This window comes from Mirounga angustirostris, unplaced genomic scaffold (genome assembly GCF_029215605.1).
Source record: "Mirounga angustirostris isolate CCGP_5_RB_7025 unplaced genomic scaffold, mMirAng1.0.hap1 SCAF_11, whole genome shotgun sequence".
Classification (NCBI taxonomy): domain Eukaryota; kingdom Metazoa; phylum Chordata; class Mammalia; order Carnivora; family Phocidae; genus Mirounga; species Mirounga angustirostris.
This window is the reverse complement of record NW_026991719.1, coordinates 43,553,174-43,573,878: the sequence shown is the minus strand read 5'-3', so window position 1 is coordinate 43,573,878 and position 20,705 is coordinate 43,553,174. Positions and strand designations below refer to the sequence as shown.

General features: G+C 47.2%; 1 protein-coding gene across 3 annotated transcripts in view; it reads left to right on the top strand.

Annotated features, from left to right (window-relative positions):
* The first annotated feature begins 2,041 nt into the window (after nt 1-2,041).
* The window catches only part of SHROOM4 (shroom family member 4), a 217,400-nt gene continuing 198,736 nt past the window's right edge, over nt 2,042-20,705 (top strand). For 2 of the 3 annotated variants that reach the window (XM_064574068.1, XM_045878003.3), the window contains exon 1: nt 2,043-2,262. In XM_064574068.1, coding sequence (XP_064430138.1) covers nt 2,146-2,262 — 117 coding nt within the window. In that variant the 5' untranslated portion in view covers nt 2,043-2,145. Of the gene's footprint in view, nt 2,263-20,705 lie in introns of all 3 variants that reach the window. The other variant, XM_064574065.1, reaches the window with a different exon arrangement.

The window sequence follows — 20,705 nt, the reverse complement described above, 5'->3', positions numbered from 1 at the left end:
TAAAAACAGTTCAGTGATTTGCCCAAGGTCACCTATTTGGTTATTGACAAGGCCAGGGCTCACATGTGTGTCTCCTGCTTCCAAACTTCTTCCTCTAGTCTAGACACATAATTCTAGTAGACCTTGAGTGATGACTACATATCCTGTGAACTGAACTTTGCAGATTTCAATATGTTGAGACTGAAGCATGCTGAGTTCCACCAAGCAATAATCATGAAGATCAGAGTCTTAGCACAAAAAGAAGAAAAAAATCAGTTTCAGTTCAGTTTCAAATGAATGTCACAGGTTGACACACAATTGAGAGTCAAGAAATTGAGGTGCCATTTTCTCAAGTTTTCTGCTTTCTAGGAGGGGAAACACAAAACAGTGAACCTGATCGAAATGGTTTTTGTAGGTCTAGAAGTCTAAAAGATTAAGGTGGTTTCCTCGGTGAATCATCTCTAAGGACTTTTAAAAAGGGAGGCTATAAACAGCCAAATTGCAGTTTTATTAAAGAAAAGTCAGGTCAGCATCATATAATGCAGGCAGTTTAGAAGGTTGAGAAGAAAGGATTGGGGGAGGGAGGGAGGTCTGTGAGAGACGTTTCACGGGCCCTGCTGCAGTACACAGCAGGCCAGGGGAAGAGTCAGTGACAGGTGAGGGAGTGGAAGCAGAGAGTGGAAACCTTGTCTGCAGAAAGCTGACTGTGGAAGGCAGGGAGCCAAAGTGTGTTCCTTGGTGATGAGGAACAAGCTCCACAAGAAGAGGGCAAGAGACTGAACAGACAAGAGGCGGTGGAAGGTCCTCTTGAGTCACAACGGAGTTGTCAAAACTTCCCCTGCTAGTGGGAGGCCCTTTAAAAAAAAACTTACTGCCTGCATGTGGCTCTAGAGACAATACCTCAGGGAGGGTAGGTAACTTGTCTAGGTCAAGACTGAGAAATCAGCATAAGATTTAATAAGAGATTCACTTTTCGAGACTATTACTGTGGGTGTTTGCACGCGCGCGCGCGCGCGCGCGCGCGTGTGTGTGTGTGTATGTGTGTGTGTGTTTGGTCTGGTCCAAAAGCCCGGCTCAAAAACTACAGCCTCGAGCATGAACGGATGAGCAGAAATGTTCTGGACCCTTGTCTAAAAGCGGATTCTTCCAAAAGGCACAACATTGTTAATTGGCCAGTTTATCAATGGATGCTCTTTTCTGTAGGTTTGTTTAGGAGTGGAAACAATACTACTAGTCTGCTAGCAGTTTGCTGATTCCTGGCTTGGTCATCTCAGTGGGGCAAGTGCAAGGCCGTGCCAGGAACTCCAGATGACTGGAACATACACAAGCACAGGGCTACCCACAGACGCCAGCGCTGAGCCAGGGTGCGGCTAAACCCGGGCAGGGGGCATCCTCAAAGTGCTTCTTTATTTAAACTATGCTCCGGGGCAATGTTTCATAATGACCCCACACACCTAGTGCATACACACAGAGCAGCCTACACACACAGCCCCACTGTGTTCGCTGGCCTGCTTTGCTTTACTTTCCATCCCTCTAGGCAAGGTCCACAAATTAGCAGCCTTGTAACCCTCCCAGGACCCGGTTTTGGGACCTTCAGAAGAAAAAGGCACTCAGAGAAACATGAACGCGCTAATCGGGAAGCCAGCGTTTCAGCCCACTCGGCCACGCGGGCTATCCACACTAACGACTTTCACCTCCCCTCGCCTCGGCTGGCTGGAGGGGCGGGGAACCCGGCCGTAAGGAGGAGGACCAAAGGGGGGGGAGCAGCTTGAATGAAACAATGTAACAATTGATGTGAGGCCTTGCCTCGAGCCTGCTCCCCGGCGATCCTATAGGCGAGGTCCCACTCACTCCCCCTCCTCATTGCTCCGTTTTCTTGTCCATTACGCGCTATCCCTCCGCCTCTCCTTCTTTCTTTTCTTTTCTCTCTCTCTCTCTCTTTTTTTCCCTTCTCCTTTCCCCCCCTCTCTCCCCCTTTCTCCAGCTCCGTGTCATTTCCTCCTCGCGCTCGCCCGCTGCCCGAGCGTCTCCAGCCGGGAGAGTAGGCGGAGCAGGGCGGTGCGGGGTGGCGTAGCGCTGGAGGGCGATGGTGGCGGAGCTGCTGGGGGCGGAGGCAACGTAGCCCCCGCGGAAAAGGAGCCCCGCGGCGCCTGAGCCGAGCCGAGGATGGAGAACCGGCCTGGGTCCTTCCAGTACGTCCCTGTGCAGCTGCAAGGGGGGGCGCCCTGGGGCTTCACCCTTAAGGGGGGTCTGGAACACTGCGAACCGCTCACGGTGTCTAAGGTAAGAACTGGAGCCTCTGTCCCAGCGGTGCCCGACTTTGAATGGGCAAGCGGGTGCGCAGGCTTGCCGCGGGACGCGGCCCTCCGACCGACTTTGAAACTTGGTCCGGGCTGGGGGTGAAAGCCCTCCTGTGGAGCATTAGCGGAACGGAGGGGTCTTGCCACCAGCGCGGGCGCAGACACCCATGACGGGCGGCGGGAGCACGGGATGGGAGCATTGCTGGCCCGGGGCTAAGAGCCCTGCGCACACACACTCGGGAGGCTCTGGGGGGCAGTTTTTTGCTGCCCCACGTCGGGGCGGCTGCGCCCCTCAGCTTGAGCTGGAGGAAGTGGTGGCTGTTGGGGGTTTCTCCTTGGAAGTTCCCGCGCCCCTGCGGGACAGACAGCGCCGCTTGGCAGCTCTCTTAGCAGCGTTGGCCCCTCCGCCGAGCAGCGGGTCGCGCCGCCGGGGCAGGTTGCAGGGCGAGGGTCTGGTGTGGGAACGGAGATGAGGCACTGGTGGCTTTCGTCAGCCTCACTTCCCACGGCCGGACGCGCGCACATCCATTCAGCTGGCGAGGCGTTGCTCCTGCCGGTTCGGCTCGGCCTTTCCCTCCCTCCGGAGTCCTGCCCCAGCGCCGGCGAGATTTCCTGCACGTTGAGAAGTGTGGAGGAAACTTTTGCGCCATGGAGCGCAGCTGTGCTGGAGCTGCCGCTGCCGCCGCCAGGGTTTGTTTGTTTTAGGAGGCTGTGATCTGCTGGAAGCCAAGTTGCCGCCGAGGACAGGGGAGAGGAGCTCTCCTGAGTGCTCCAGAACCCCCCAAACGAGCCGTCCCCCAGTAGGGGTGAGGGGGTGTGGGGGCCGCGGGGGCTGTTACCGGGAAGAGAGATTTGTAGGGCCAATCACCTTGAGGCGCCAGATTGCCAAGGGAAGGAACTTCACGAACTTCATCCCGTTTTGTTGTTTTGTTTTTGTTTCTCTTAAATGCTCAAAGCTGAAAAGCTCTTCTCCTTCCAACCCACTCAAATAGCAGTTGAGGTTGTAGATGTGGGTTTGGGCTAGAGATAGAAAGATGTGGCTTCTCGGCAGGGAACAAATGTCACTATTTTTTTGGCTTTGTAAGGGAGGTCACGTCTCAGCAGGGGGTAGCCAATGCCCTGCCACCCCCCCCCAACCTGTGCTCATTTCCCCCTTGCATTGGACGTGCTGGTTAACTTGGAGTGGAGAGGTCCTTCAGGCCTTGGGGCCCACACTCTTAGCCACCGTGGGGTATTGCCATGGGGTGTACCAATCAGCTTGAGCAGTCTCAGGTACCTGAGGCAAAACTTTGAGGAGCTGTCGGGGAAACCTGGGATCTTTGGCCTCCCCAAATGCCAATAACCAGCCCATATCTCCATCTGGCTCTCTCTTCCCCACACTGGTCATGTATTTCGAACCAGCCTGAGATGCCTTTGTCACCCACTGTCACATCCCCTCTTAAAGCACTCTCCCTCCAATATTCTATGGAGGGAGTTAATAAGCTTTTTTCGAAAAACCAAAGAAAACAAGAACACTCTCAAGCAACCATTTTGGGGAGGGGAATCCTGACCTTCAGGAATTTCTTCTAATCAGACTCCTCTCTTCCCTCTTTCCACCAAGGTCAGAATGGGCTATGCACCCCCCAGTAGTCTGGCAGTTCCTCCCTTTCTTTTTCTCCTTACACCACCCACAGAATTTCCACAGTTTGCCCGGACAACCTATCTTGGAGAGGTCATTTTTCACCTCTGCCCAGGGCTGAACCATCTTGAGAAGCGCCCCAGAGAGTGCTTACTGCTATGGCCCTGGATTGTTTTGTGAGCCAGGGCTGAGCATAGCAGGGGGTGTTACTAAGTATGGGGCAGCCAGCAATTTGTGGTCTGGCTGGGGGATTATTTGAGGGTAGATGAGGGTTTCCTTGGCCAAGCTGTTGAGGAAGTGACTCGTGTGTTGAGAGGCAGGGTGCCTTTTAATGATTCCCTTTCCGCTGAACACACAGTTGACCCCTATTATAGGAAAACTCATTATGACACACATTTGGGTATGCAGGGGTAAAATCATTTATCCTATCCCTCCCAACTAGCCTGGCACCTTACAGTAAAAGCCAGTTGTATATAACCTGGTTAGCCCCAACATTATATAAAGGGGCCATAGTAATTTTTTTTTTAAGTGCAATGATTGCCTGTGTTTTTTTTTCTTGCCAAGACATGCTGTGGCATAGTTCATTAGTCCCCTTTTCATTTTTCTAACTTAGTTTTGTTTCCCCTTATGCTCCAGAACAGTACAGTTTTCTTCTCAAAAATAACCTCAGTCCGCACACACTGGTGCGGATGGGATGGAAGGCCGTGGAAAGAGAATTGTATTGGCAGATGGGAACCTTGGGTTCTAGTCCTTGCTCTGCCGCTCATTAGCTTTGGGATCCTGAGTGCATCACTTACCCTCCCTGGGCTTAGGTGTCCCCATGTCTATAAGGAGGTTCGAGTGGGGGGTCTTTAAATAAGACTATGACAGCCCAGTTGGCAATCTTTTATGCTAGCTCTGGCCCTTTCCTCCTCCCAAGGGTTGTGGACTGAAGAAGGTGAGGCTTTGTTCCACTTGTGTACAGTGTTACTGTTTATACGGTGTTTCCATATCCCTTATTTCATTAGCCTCTTCCAGCCACCCTGTGAGGCAGTCAGGGAAGGTTGTGGAGAAGTGGATGGAAAACCTGAGGCTGCCATGCGCTGAGTGGCTTGTCTAGGTCTGCCACACAGTGAGTCAGTGGGAGGCTCCAAGTCTATCCTATTTTCTACTCCTTGGAGAGTTTCTTGATTCTTCTGGTAGTACTGCCGTTTGTGAAGGGGCATGGAGCAGGACCATTCAGGGGTATATCTAGTCTTGACAGCTCCCCCAGTGACTCTTCCCGTGCCAGCCTGTGGTTCCACAGTAGGTGAGGAACTGGGTTGTGGACACTCCTTGCTGAAGTCTGGGCTCAGGGGTAGGAGAGGACTGTTTTAGTGCCTCCACATCACTGTGATGATCTCAGGTCAGGCAGAGAGAGAGGTAAGGTGCAAGAACCATGGTGGGAAATGCTGGAGAACCTCCTTTGGTGTCATGGAAAAAAAACCAGTTGGGGTCTGGTGTGGCGTACATGCTTGGAGATAGCTTGTGGAGACATCTCGGGAGTGGAGGGATTTGAGAAAGGGTGATTAGTGGGAAAAGATCGCCTAGAGTGTGAAAGGCCACCTCATATTTGTCATGGGAGAACCTTTGGACCAGGAAACGATCAGGTTGGGAAATGGTCGATGCCTACTGGCTCCTGTGATTTCCTTGAATGTGGGGAATTCAATTGCCCAAGTTTTAGGAGATTGGTGTAGTCTTCTCACAATTCAGTGAGAAAGAAAGAGGAAATGTTTGAAAAAAAATAAACCTGCTATTGATTATCCCAAGTGTTAAGGGATGGCTTATGATTTCCCTATGCATTGTGATGTTTCCAAAGAAACATAACCCACAAGGGACTTGGGCCCATGACCTTGGTGTTATTAATTCCTTTGGTTAGCGTCTTATACTACCTCATTGGCCCAGGAGGCCTGTTTGGATAAAGTGGAGATTCTCTTCTAATCATATTTATCTGGTTTGCTACCTAGGGGTCCCCCTCTGCAGTGTAGACAGTCATCCATGAAGTTGGCTCCCTGTACTGGAAAAGATCTTCTATGGGGATGGGTGACCTTTCCAAGGTTCTGGCAACAATGATTCTGCATCAAAGAGGAATTCTCAGAGGCCTTAGAGATTCAAATTGTATCCTCTTGTGGCACGTGTGTGTGTGTGTGTGTGTGTGTGTGAGATAGAAAGAGAGACAGACAGACAGACATATGGACAGACCGACAGAGACAAGAGTTATTGACCTGTAGCGTGAGGTTCCTATACTGATTGTGAGTCTTTGGAAATGTGTCCTGAGGTTGACTGAGGGTGGGGAAAAGAAGGGGTGGAGACCAGTGGGGATGCAGGAGAGGAGAAAAATTGGAGCGGAGAAGACAGGCTTATCCTACATATTTGCCCTATTCCTGGCCCATTTTTCGTGGCAGTCTCCATCAGGCACAGTGAAGCAAGTGGGGGCTAGTTACTGCCCTGGAACAAAGTAGGGTGGGGAGGGGGAGTAGCTTGGAGGAGAAGGAAATTTCACCTCTTCCACTGACTGTGCATTGCTGTTGCTATATCATTTTACCCTCTCTAGACCCAAATGTCTATTTGCTACATGGGGGTGGGCATACCTGTCCCATCTTCATTATCAAAGATGATGTGAGAATGAACTGGGAAAACTCTCATACTGTTTGCCATCTTTAGCCTAGGAAGATGGCAGGACATGCTCTTTAAGTTGTTTTTAGCTCCCTCCCCACCGCACCCCCCCATCCCCACCACGACCTTATTTCTAGAGGAAGCACACAAAGAGGCAGTTGAGATTTCAAGAGGACGTGGGTTAAGTCAGATTGAGGCTGTCTTGTGGCTGGCAGTAAATTTGGCTGCGAGTTTGAGTTCTTGCTGGAATATGAGAGCCAGCAGTTCCTATGGAGGCTTCATAGTTGTGTTACGGGCTGGGCCCACCCTAGACCAGAGCTTGACATTCACAAAGGGACCTTCATGGGGCGTGCTTCTTGGGAGCTTAGTCCAGCCTGGGTATGTACATGAATCCCCTCCTCATCTGCCTCTAGAATCAGCAAAGGTATCGAGGGCCTCAGTCCCCCAACTCTCCCAGAGAGTAGAAGGCATTTGGAGACCTGGAGTAGAATCCATCCAGAAAGCCACAAAGAAGGTTGGAAGGAGGTAGAGCAAGAAGGGCAGGTGGTATGTCTGGTAACTCTTGGCTGAGCTTTGGGTACACACTATTTTGGGGCCTGCTGGGCTGTCATAATACACCTGGTACCCTATTGAGATCCACACATGTGCTCCCTAAAGTGAAAAAGGCCAAGCCTATTAGAGGATTTTCCCCTCTCCAAAGCCTCAGACAAAGAAAATAATTCAACTCCAGCTGGAAGACACTTGAGCGTTGTCCCTTTAAAAAAAAAAAAAAAGAAAATGATTTCCCCTTTTGCTCTCCCCAACCCCCTCCCAGGAATTTCTTTTTTTAAGAGGAAAGAGAGACTCGGGCTTGAGATTGGAGTTTATGGAGTGATTTATCTAGAGGGAACATCACAGTTTTTGTAGTTAGGCTTCTTCAGAACCAGGGGGGAAAAAGATGCTGACCCATCTGAGGAAAGTGAATCACTTCCCCACTCCCATCAGGCACCAAAGGACAGCCTTGACTTAGGGCTGCTACTCTAATGCTGTTCTTGGAGGAGGCCTAGAATCACAGATTCTCAGAGTCAAGAGGGCCTTTTGGAGGTCACCTGGTCTTAATCTTAACCAGTCCATTTGCCTTCTATCTGGTAGCTCTGAGCTGGTTGCCCTGTGCTCATGTGGGGAGTTCACGCCCTTCCTAGCCAGTCCATTTCCTGGTTGGAAAGTTTTGACTGTAGATGACTTTTTCATATGTTGAGTGGCAATCATCATCCCTCTACCTTCTATCCATGGGTCCTAGCCCTGCCTTCTGGGACCACACAAAACAAGAATGCTTTCTCTTTGTCAGATCCAGAGACACAGACTATGACCCCTCATCTCACTTTTCTAGGCTAAAGAGCCCTAGCAATTTCAGCTATTCCTTACTGGCATCTGAGCTCCAGCCTCCTCTCCTTTTTCCTCCTCCCACTCTGGATGCACTCTAGCCTGTCCCTGTTCCTCTTTAGTTATGGAGCCCGCAGCTGAATACAATAACTGAGAAGAGTCTGACCAAGGTTGAGTAGGACCCTTCTTTAAAAAAAAAAAAAAAATACGGCTGAAGACCACTTTGGCTCTTTCTGTTATGTCCATGCCATACAAAGACCCTGTGTCAAGCAGAACCTTTTAGTGGGTGAGCTTTGCTACTGCTAATAGGCATCTGAGACAGCCATAGAATAGATTTGGGAGGGTCACATTTCATCTCTTACTGTTTCTTTAGAGTTGCCCTGGCCCTACGCCTACCCCAGGCTAGTGTTGAGAGAAGTGTTTCTAAGGGAGATGAGAGAGAAGATATAAACTCTGACCTCAAGGAACATACATGTTTATATAAAAAGTTACAGAGAAGGAAGTTGTATAATAGAAGAAGGAAGTGGCGTTTAATGAAGAGCGTCCAAATCAGAACTTTAGAACATAAGATTTATTTTATTTTTTATCAGGTTTTGGCTTGGAATTTGTAGGAATAACCTCTCTGAGCTGAATTTTCTCCTTCTGAGAAAAATCGGTATCTCCAAGATTGGAGATGCTGACTATGTGACATATAGTCTCCAACTTACAGAGCCCCTACGCAGGAATTTAGTGGTCCGCATCGCAACCCCCTGTCAGATATTCATCTCCCTGCATAGCGCCATGGGCATGGAGTGCAAAGCTCCTGCTGTTGCTGCCATCCCTGGGTTCTGAGGTCTTCTGTCTATAAGAGAAGAGTCATTTCTGCATGAGGCCTTGCACCCACAGCCTTGTCTCCGCAGGCCCCTCACATCCACCAGTTTGTCACCTAGGTTGGGCAAATATTTTTTCTTGCTCCTAAAGCCCTGATCCGGGACTATATTGGAATGGAGCTTAATCCTCATTATTATGGAAGGATGAGAGGCCTAGAGATGAGACAGTGGAAGGCTAGGACACATGTCTTTCTGACACAGTGATTTTGATAGTAGCTAGGTTCACAGCAGTTCCAGAGAGGGCGATTTAAAGATTCTATTTATTTGTCAGAGAGAGCACAAGCAGGGGGAGCGGCAGGCTGAGGGAGAAGCAGGCTCCCCACTGGGCAAGGAGCCCAGGACCCTCGGATCATGACCCGAGCCGAAGGCAGATGCCTGACCGACTGAGCCACCCAGGCGCCCCGGAGGGGCCCATTTAATCCATGGGGTATGACTGATGAAATTACAGAACCTAACCACCATTGATAATATTCTGCCTACAGGAAACTCTCCAAAGCTCCAAGCTGTTTATTTACAAAAAGGATTCTTGGAGAACAATTTATTCATGAGCTAGGGGCAAGTGCTCTAGAATCTCTGTTACACAGACCTGGGTGGGTTTGAGGTTTCTACTACTACCAGCACCCAGTGTGTTCCTATTCCTGATGCTGGGACCAGATGCGTGTACACAGTGTATTTATGGTTCAACTTATCTCCGAAATTGAACCCCAGGCTTACCTGTTACCTTGCAACCAGCAATTGCTTACGTTGGTACCTAGATCACTTTCACTTAATTTCTGTGCAGCCAGTATTTTTGTCTCCTGGCGCTCTCCTGAAAAATTCCTTTCAGACGGACTTCAACTAAGTCACTAATGAATAAGTTGAGATCTTTCTTTTTCCTGGCTAAAGACTGTGTTCCAAGGACCAGGATGGGGTAGAGGTTCATCTCCTTACGGCCCTTTGCCACATCCAGTGTAAACAGGCCAAGTGGAAAGATTGTCTTAGGAATTCGTTTTGCAAGGGTTGATCTGTTCTTCCTCACATTACCCTGGCATGTTTACTTGGGCACATAGCCATCCTGGTTGGGCACTAAAGTTGCAAAGATCAAGATGACTTGGTTTCTCCAAGTGACTAACCCCTCCCCTTTGACTTCACCTCCACTCCCTCCTCATTCAGCGTTAAGTCTATGACTATACTGGGTCACAGAGTGAGCACTGCCTAGTAGCAGCAGACACATTTTCCGGGCATCCAGGCTGCCCTTCTTTCCTGTCCAGTCTTTGCTTCCCAGCCCCCACCCGTCAGCACCAGTTGCTTGAGGCCTACGTTTTGGACTGGCTCATTCAAGTGCCATTGCCTCTTTGTTCATTCATTGGCTGCTCTGCCCTCTGTCCAAAACCCAACTTTTTTTCTTCTTTGGTCACAGAGGGCCCTTCTAGTCTGCTGTACCAACTTTGTCCCTCTTGGCTCAGCCGTGCTTCCGGTGGGGCGGGGGGGGGGGATGCTGGCTGGCGGCGCACGCGGGGTAAGAGAAGCTCACAGAGTTAAGGTTGATAAAGTTTGAAGACACTCAGCAAATTGATAGCTGGATCAGAGGGATAGTTTCTCACCCTGTGTCTCTCTCTATCCTCTTTCAGTGGAGGACTGGCCATTTGTCGCCTTGCTGATACCCTTTTGTCCACTTGCAGAGTAATCTTGGCATGCTGCTTCACCTCTCTGTACCCTCCTGTTTCTTCTCAGACTCTCTGTGGGGCGAGCCTCTGCTTTATTGAAGGGTTGTGAAGGGCTCCAGGATCCTTGCCTGGTCTGGGCCGTGGAAGTGTGAAGGCCAACCGACAGCAGGCCGTTATTACTGTGCGCTGACGTTCTCCACACTACGGCTTCCTACCTTCCCAGAAGTGGCCGTTTCCTGGTATGTTCTCAGGGATGGCATGTGGCATGGTCTGTTAACTTTCACTCAGGTCTTTTAATGTTACATCTGTGAGGAATGCGAGAGGTGGGACTAATTTGACAAGATCAAGGGTTAAGCCCAGTGATGGACAGACCCTTTGTGGCGTCTTCTGGCCCCCACCCTAATGCCGCTCCGCAGATTCCCAGCTGTAGGCTAGGCTCTCGTCCTGAGCCTCTGGCAGGGAAGTTTTGAATGGTTCTCCTATACTGCCTTTCACGGTTCATCAGAAATTGATTTTTTCTTTTGGGGAGGGGGGTTGGGGGTGATATGAGGTAGACCTGGGAGTAAAGTTGGTTCAACTAGTTCTTCTGGAAAGGGGTTAGAGTCTCATGGCTGCAGCCCTGTCTTTGCTTCTGAGAAGATGACAAGCTAAAGCCTTGTCTTTGTTGAGCTGCCTTGCTGTTTTCCATTTCTTTTGGCTTGTGTTTGATGTAAGTAAAAGCTCCCGTGAAAACTTCTGCAGGTAGGCAGCTTTTGATGGCATCTTATCTGACTGAGAGGGTGAGTGATGACATCTTGGAGCCTCAGAGGTGAGTAACAAGGTCTTGATTCTCATGTGCTTTGGAGGGCTTGACTGAGAGTTTGGAGCTCTGTGTTAATTTGAGTTTGCAGTCAGGAAGTATCAAGACAACAGGCTGAAAAGTGGACCAGGCGAGGCCCTGGATACTCCACTGGCGTGCGTGTGCCTCCCTGGGTGGAGGCCGTGTAGTTTGGTTGGATCTCAACAACCTCTTGAACCCAAAGGGGAGTCAAGGCCTAGACATGGTGCACCAAGAGAGGTAATAGACCCGCTGTGTCACAAATCCTTCTGCTTCTAGGTGTTCTACATGTTTTCCCATTTAATTTTTGCAGTAACTCTTTGAGGTAGATACTGATGTCTCCATTGTGCAGATGAGGGGACTGAGGCTCGGGGAAGTGAAGTAATAGAGTCTAAGACACACCATAAGTGGAAAAGCTGACACTGAAATTCACTTCTGTCTGACTCCAAATCCCAGAGTCATTCCATGATACCATGTTTACATAGGTGAATGGACGAAAGAGAAAGAAAAAAGAACTGGATAAGAATATGAGGCTGGGGGGAGGTGTTGGGGGAAAGAAATGAAATAGAGAAATTAGAAACGAAAGAGAAAAATGAGCAGGGGTGGGGGAGAGAGGGAGAGAGAAAGGGAGGGAGAAAGAAATGAGAGAAATGTAATTTTGTGCAAAAACCAACAACATTACCAATGCATGCCCCTCAGGGATCAGGGTGAAAGGCAGGATTCTGTTCTGTTTTGTTTTAAAGCTCAAATCAGGGGTAAGGGGTACGGGCTTGTATTCAGAAGGCGTGAAGTTCAGCCTTTGCTTTGCCACTCACTCAAGTTGTGTATCCTTGGGCAGGTCATTTCCCCATGTCTCACTTTCCTCTTTTGCAAAATGAAAATAATAAAACTCACATTTTTTTTCCAAGAGGGAGGGAGATGGATTTTATCCTTTATCTCATACAAATACTAGATGCGTATGTGATTTAAGAAAGAAAAAGCATTCCACAGGTGTCTCTTATTAAACAAAAATTCTCCTAAGAGAATTTTGAACTTAAAGAGTGAATTGTATGCAGCTATGGAATCTTTGGGAAGATGCAAAGTGGCAGGACACCTTTAATGGGATGTCTTCTGCTGCCAGAAGTTGGAAGACCAGACATGATTTCTGGCTAATGTCTGAACAGCCAGCAATTTGAAAGTCTGTGCTAAACCTTGTTTGGCTCCTACCTAAGAGCTCTCAGCTAAGCCTCCAATCAATCAATCAGTCAATCAACCAACCCGTCAACACGTTATTTGTTGAGTACTTTGTAAAGTGCCTAGCTCTAAACGAGAGAATACAAAAGATAGCCACCGCAGAAGATCTGTCGCCTGGAAGGGACAGTTTTGTTGAGGAGAGCCACTACTGTAAGCTCAGGAAACAAGAACCTTTAAGTGCCAAAACCATGGGATAGGATCTAAGACCAACATTTATTCAGTGGAAAGAGATTTCACTGTGGGCTGATGTGGTCAGGGAGCTTTGTGGAAAAGGGAAGAAGAATTGGAGCTAGGCCTTGCGGGATGGAAAGGATTTAGGTAGGTTAGGGAGGAAGAAAGGCATTCACCCCAGTTAGTATACATGCTATGTGTCCTAAAGACACAGACAGGAGACTGAGGTCAGTTTGCTCACCCCACGGTGAACTAACAGTGTGAGCTCCCCAAGGACAGAGTGTGTGTTGTTGGTTCATTTATTCACCACCTGTTCACTCATTCATTAAATTTATTGAGTGTTTCTTCTAGGAACTGAGCTAGTCTTCCTATGGCCTATGAAACCAGCTCAGAGCTCCATAAAGGTCGTTTGTATTTCTTTTCTAGGAAATACTTTCATGGTGCATACCCCGGGCCAGACAGTGGCTTTCCAATTTAATGCTTAGGAACTCTTATCAATACCATTCTACAGATGAGAAAACTGAGGCATAGAGAGGTTAGTTAACTTGCCCAATGTCATACTGTTTGTGTGGTGAGATAAATGAGTCAATGGAGATCTGCTGGACTGTTGCAGATTGGTGGAATGTAAAGGTGAATGGATTCAAGCCAGTTATTCTGAAGAACCCAGAAAACTGGGCTATAGAATAGATTCGGATTGGAAGTGTGTAGCCATTTTGTTGTTTTGGAGGATCAGAGTTAATGTATTAAAGGTAAAGCACCTGGCAGAGGACCAGCCACCTAAGCGTTTGAATGAAGAAAGACCAAAACTGAACAATACAGAGGGACATTTCAAGGGAATCAGCCATCTTAGCGATGTGCTGTTGTTATACATTAGCAAGTTGCCAGAGGTTAGTGGTAATACACACCATTTGGATCTGAAGAAATGAAGGAGAGGTGGGGGTTAGAGATGAATCCAGTATAACTAAGCTAGAAGTCTCAAATTGGTGATGGGGATTAGGAGGGCCATCCAATTTTTGTTCAGTTTTGGGTCTTCCAAGACCCAGGTGTCTGTAGGCCTAGCCAGTTAAGAAGTTCCATAGACAGTTTGGGAAAAAAAAAGAAAGGATTTGTTTATTTAAGGCCCCTGATCAGTTAAAACAGCAAATCGCTATTTTAGCAACGTAATGGTTAACATAGACAATTTACCAATCTGCTGATTGTTTTGGAAATTAGTTAATTGCCAGACAATCTCATGCTCCAACAGACATTGGAAGAGGCCTGCATTGTTATTTAATGGGCTTTTCTGGTCATAGCTTTGTCTTATCTCCTCCAATCTGTGGGATGCCTGGTCACCTGAGGTGTTACTGGCCGGACTTCCTCCTGTCTAACTTCGGACTTTCAAGTGATGGGAAAGTCCACAAATCAAACAAACAAAAAATAGAAGAAACTGTCAAAACGCCAAACTTCAGACATGAAGCTTGAAATGTTAAAAGGTTTGAGGCTGTTAAAAAACATCAGTTGACTTGCCAAGAGGTTTAAGGATTGTTTTCTCTATATGAAAAACAGAATGTGGAGACATAGTAAAGCAAACCTCAAACCTCTGGAGTTTCAAGTCTGTATTGCATTTTTGTTGTTAGCAGTTTTATATTCTGCATAGTGTAATATTATTAACCTGTGAATATTATCATTCTTGATATTTCTACAGTGGTATTGGTCATTAAATGTAACCTTCGAAAAAGCATTGTTAAGCTTGCTGGTATGATTCGACTGCCTTCAGTTGTGTCCTTACCATACTCTCATCCTGATTCTTATGTTAAAATAAGGAAGACAGGGATGCCTGGGTGGCTCCGTTGGTTAAGCATCTGCCTTCAGCTTCCATCATGATCCCAGGGTCCTGGGATCGAGTCTCACATCTTCTCCCTCTGCCTGCCGCTCCCCCTGCTTCAAAAACTCATTTACTGCAAATCTGGCTAGAAAACGCCACTTTATTATTAAGAGACTTCTGCCAATTTAGAGTGATTATTTGACCCAAACCCTAGCCCTGAGGCCATGTATACTTTCGTGAAATTCTCAGGAAAGATTAATTTTGTGTGCATATGGGCCTGACCCATCCGCCTTCTGCCTCATCTTTCCCAAGATTTGCTTCCAAGATCCATTACTTTTGTGTAGTGCTACCCACTTTTCTGCATGGTGAAGAACTAAAAGTCAGAATGTTTCAAAGATGCTTGTGCTCCAGAACTTGGTCTGCTCCCTCTCTCCCTCCCTTCTTCCCTCCCTCCATGTAGACGGAACTCACTTCCTGCCAAGGGCCAGTGGGCACATGGGTTATTTTACCTAACTCTTCTGTCAAGGTGAAATAGCTTAGAATTTATATTTGAAGTTGACTTGAGTATCTAGCTGCTGGGGGGTATTTTTGTGAAAAAGACTACTTGAGTGCCCTGGCTTTTACAAGAGCCAGCTTGCTTATGAGTTCTGGTAGGAAGAAGATACTCTCCCCCTTCTGGATGTAAAGAGTTAAATATGTAATTTTCATATTTTCCTGTGCCTTTGGCTGGAGAAATGTGCAGTGTTCTGAAACCTGCCCAGGCCCTGCACATACTGTATCTGCTTAAGGAGGGTTTTTGGCTCTTGGCCCTTCTCAGCTGCATTAGGGTTCAGGTTACATCCAGCCACTAATAAAAGCCAAAAGAATTAAGCATCAGGGAGAGTTAATTCCCACTGCTAAGACCCAGGTGGGGCCCTTCCACCTCCCATCCCGACTTCTAGGCTGGAGCCCTACTTTAGGGCTGAGCTCTAGTCTAAGCCTATAAGTGACAGTGATCTGGAACAGGCCCCAGAAAAGCACTTGACAATCAGGTTTTGCCCTATGTTGGCAGTTCTCTCCTGCCTCTCTCTCCCTCTCTCCCTCTCTCCCTGCCCCCTCTTTTCTGGTGGGATCCTATACGAGACCAGTGACCCTAGGGAGCCAAGCCACCCAATGCTATTACAGACATGGAAATGATGTATCATAGTTCCTTTCTTCTAAGCTGGAAGACTTGGATGGATGAAGCTTCGACTTTTTACTTCTACTCCAGTCTCTGACCCAACTTCAGTACAACATTAGGAGTCTCATTCAGAATAAGAAATGCCATTCATATCTTACCCAACTTAAAAGAGATGCATAGTAATGAGCTCTGAATTAGTGAGCTCAGACAGAGGGCAGCTTTGAAGGAGGATCTTGCAAGAGCTGGGACAGGCAGGAAGAAGCCTCCTTCTGGAACAACTATACTAATGTAGTGGCCTCCCTAGTGGTTTCCCTCCTTTTGATCATTCCCCTCCCCCACTTAAAATTATTTAATGGTTCCCTGCTACCTGTAAAATAGAGCCCAAACTACTTTAGCTTGGTGTATGGACCATTCTCCATCTGGCTCTAGTCTTACTTGTAGCATTCCTTCCAGGACCCAGGTTTTCAGGCAGGATAGTTTCCTCTCTGCCCTGCAAACACACTGGGGAAACTCTGGCCTCTAAATTCCCCATCCTGATGTTCCTCGAGTGCCTTGGCTTTTCTCTCCTCATCTCCGTCCCTTCCATTTGGGCCTAACTTTCAAGTCCTCACTCTCAGCCGCAAGGGCATCGTCTCAGTCTGCTCCTGATGGAAGTCATCTCGCCCTCTTTGGAATGCTGGAGCTCTGATTTTCCAGTAGAAACCTGTGGGTACCTTGGCTGCCTTGTGTCTGGCTTGCTGGACCGAAATCTTCTAGAGGACAAAGGTTGAATCTTCTGTATCTTCATCATCATCCTCAGCACAGAGCCCAAAATAGTCTCTCCACAATGGTTTGCTGGAGGAGTCAAGCACAAATTTTGTACTCAATAATTGGTCATTTTCCCCTTTCCACTTCCAATCCCAAATTCAAAAGAGGAGATGACTGCAAGAGCTGGATATACTAGCCAAGTTTTCTAGTCTTTCGGTGATATCTAGTGAACAGGGTGAGCCTTGAATGACACACACACACATACGTGTGTGTGTGTGTGTGTGTGAGAGAGAGAGAGAGAGAGAGAGAGAGAGCTAAGGATGGGGGGAGCACAGAGAAGGAAATGGTAGTGCAGGTGGGAGTTGAGAAGGCTCCCCGATGCAACCTGGGATGAGAGGGACGATGACGGCAGTGGGGGCTGGGGGTGGTTACCTGCTTGTCTCCGAGCTGCCTGGAGTTTGGTTTGCAACAGCTGGGTTCCTTGCTGCTGCAGCTCTTGTGTGTGAGCCGTGCTCCTGAGGCTTCCCTGAGAGGCCTGCTGGCTGATGATCACAGCATTGTCCTTGCTGTTGGGCAGTGCTGTTTTGCTGTGTGCTTGGGGAAGGCCGAGTGTGAGTCTTCCGTCTCTCAAGGGTTTCACTGCTTCAGCCCAAAGGAGGGAGATTCACGTGAACAAACTGTGTGTGTGTGTTTCCACTTTGGCTGAAGCAAGCCCGAACGTGTTCTGTCTGACTAGCCTTGGATGTGAGTCATCGTCTGGTGTTTATACCCAGTGCCTTAAGTGTCCTCACTATTTGACCATGACATTCCTTTTCTCACTATTTTATTCAAAGCTGAAAATGTTGAAAAGGGCCCAGAAGAACCATCTCTGTTCTCCTTCCTAATGGGGTCTAATCAAATTGGTGGCTGTCTCTGTGGAAGTCCATTAGGTCATGTCAGGGCGCTAAAGGGAACAGACTGAAGCTCATAGTGGCAGTACTGTGACAGTTGAAAAGACACACTGTGGGGCCTTCTCTTGGTTCGTTCCTGCCCAGACTACTGCTGCAGAGTTTGAATCACTGGAGCCAACTTTAGGAACAGTGCTCAAGGGGACCCCAGGAAGTGTTTGTCCTTATCAGGATCACATAGTAAGCCTGAAAGGAATACACCCAGTCTGAGAAAGTCTGAGAGGTGATGATTCAGCCTTCGAAGGCATTGGTGGAAGAAGCAGAGAACAGTAGCTCACTCCTTACTGCTCTTTCTGTTAACGTCCTTCCGAAGCTGAAAGTTTTGTTTTGCAAGCATGCTCCTAGAATGTGGGAATGGTAAGGCCCATCAGGGGCACTGTTGTTATCAAAGGGACAGAGCTTCAGAGAGGAAGGACATGACTGCTAGTATGGTCATTTGGAGGCCAGGCAGCCAGTAAATCATTTGAGAATGAATTAAAAGTTCAAAGGGCAGAAGGGAATTCTTTGGGAGACCTTATAGGTGCTTGAAAAATCAAAGGGATAGCTGATGTGCTTTTATTTACTTATTTATTTTTTGAGTGCTGGTTCGAAGGGACAAGGGAATGGCAGTGCACAGTAGGAAATTGGCATTGCTGTTTTTGTGTGCTTAGGAGCCTCAGCTCTGGGCTCGGACGATGAAAGTCACCAAAACTAAATGCCAATTATGTTCTGGGAGTTTTAGATGCATAATCTCTGATCTTTTCATCACTACTGTAAATTAGGTGATAGTATTCCTCTTTTACAGAAGACCAAAAAAAAGGCTCGGAGGGGCCAAACAACATTCTCAAAGTAACAGCTCTACCTGACCCCAAATCCTAAGCTTGTCCCACTATACTTTGGAATTTTGTGTCAAAATCCTCTTTTTGTGCCTCTCATGTTTTCTTTCTTTTTTCTTTTAAAGATTTTCTTATTTATTATTTTTGAGAGAGGAGAGAGAGAGCGCACAGGGAGAGAGGGGCAGAAGGAGAGGGAGAGAGAATCTCAAGCAGACTCTGTGCTGAGCACAGAGCCCAACACGGGGCTTGATCTCACAACCCCGAGATCATGACCTGAGCCGAAATCAAGAGTCAGACACTCAACCAACTGAGCCACCCAGGCGCCCCTCACATTCTCTTTCTTATACTAATATTAACTATTCCTTTGACCATGTTCTTTGTGCCACAGCATTAGAGAAAAGCCCTCTCATTCCCAAGCTTTCCTAGGAAGCTTGTTAAATACAGCTGACCCTTGAACAAAATGGGCTTGAATTATGTGGGACCACTTATACGAGGATTTTTTTCAATAAATATATATACACAGTACCGTAAATGTATTTTTCTCTTCCATATGATTTTCTTAATATTCTTTTCTCTAGCTTACTTTATTGTAAGAATACAATATATAATACACATAATATACACGATGTATGTTCATTTACTGTTTGTTATTGGAAGGCTTCCAGTCAACAGTAGGCTATTAGTAGTTAGTTTTGAGGGAGTCAAAAGTTATACACAGATTTTTGATCATGCAGGGGTTTGGTGCCCCTAACCCTCATGTTGGATTAAACTCAGGATTGCAAAATCTAATGTATGAGCTGTACTTAGTAGTGTCCTTATTCTAAGATGCAGAAATTGAAGCTGAGGGTTCAGTAACTTTCTAAAATTCATGGGACCAGTAGGTGGTAGAGCTGGTATTCAAAATTCAGTTTATCACATTTTATTATTTTTTAAAGATTTTATTTATTTGACAGAGAGAGCACAAGCAGGGGGAACAGCAGGCAGAGGAAGAGGGAGAAGCAGGTTCCCCTCTGAGCAGGGACCCCTGTGGGACTCAATCCCACGACCCTGAGATCATGACCTTAGCCGAAGGCGGACGCTTGACCGACTGAGCCACCCAGGCGCCCCTGGTTTATCACATATTAGAGTGCTTGTTCTTCCCAATGTCCCTGTTGACTCTTACCCTGGGATGGGGGGAAGTGATAAACAAAAAATCCAACTCCATCCTCTTGGCCCCTACAAAACCTACCTGTCTTAACCTGCCCTCATTGCCACCAAATTTTGTTAAGTGAGGAGTGGCCTGCCTTCCTGCTTGCCTTCCATCCTTCCCTCCTTCCTTCCTTCCCTCCTTCCCCTCTTCCTAACACAGTTTATTTGTTTAAGTTGTTATTTTGGGGATAGGTGATAAATGTTCATGGAACAAAATTACAATTATATAGGTGGGCAACCAGTTCTTAATCCCTAATTTCTCTTCCCAGAGGCAACCACTGTTACCAATTCCTCCTTTACCCTCCCATGCTTTATATATATATAAGTGTGTAGCATATGTTTGTATACTTGCACACTCTGTTTCTGTTTCCTCACAGCCTGTGTATTCCTTGATCCTCTCCAATCTGGCTTCTATTCAGGTCTTCGCAAGGGCCAGATTTACTGGCCTTTTCATTGTTGTCATCCTCCTTGTCTTCTTTACACAACTGTTTTATATTTCAAATTGTGTGTTGAATAGATAACCTAGTCCTATGGTTCAAAAGCCAGTTAGTATGAAAAGGTAGACAGAGAATAGTGTCCTACTCTTCATTGTCCTTCATTGGCCCAGGATTCACCACCCCCTACTGTGCTTAGATTTTTTTTTTTTAATGCATCTTTCCAGAGTCTCTCTATACACACACAAACAAATCTGATATGGATTCTTTATCTTGCTTTTTACACATATTAAAGCAATCTTCTCTTCTCTTTTACTTACGTATACTGGAGATCTTTCTTTGTCAGTATGTACAAGTCTGCTTCATTTTTTAACAGTGATATTATATTGATTTATTTAACCAATCTTTAGTATCACTAGTCATTGTTTCCAAGGTACCATTCTGGCGTTATCCAAGCCCTGCGGCCAGCATGGCTTCTGTGGTGCTGAACTCTCTTGTTTCTCTACTCTCTCTCACTGTTTCTCTGTTCTCCTTTGTGACTCAACTGCCTCTCCCATCCCCATCTTGTGGGCATCCCTCAAGGCTCAGAGAGCAGCCCCCTGCTTGCTCTCTTTGCCTTTCTCCAGTCTCTCTCTCTCTCTGCCTCTCTCTCCTGTTTCCCTCAAGAAAGAACACTAATGAGATCTCATGACTCCCAAATCTCTCACCTTCACCTTTCCATCAGGGCTCTAGGCTCTTCAGTCGTCTGATGGACAGTGTCTACTTGAATTATTTTTCAATCTCAAACCCCAAAATGTCTAAAATGGAACTTGTTATCTTCCCTTTGCCAAACAGGCTCTGTCCTTAGCCTTCTGCCTCCCACTAAACTAGTGTTGAAATCTTGGAGTCACACTGCTTATTCATCCCCTATATCCCATCAATTACCACCCCTGTGGTGTTTCTTCCTTCAAAATAGCCCTCGTGTCTACTCCTTTCCTTTCAA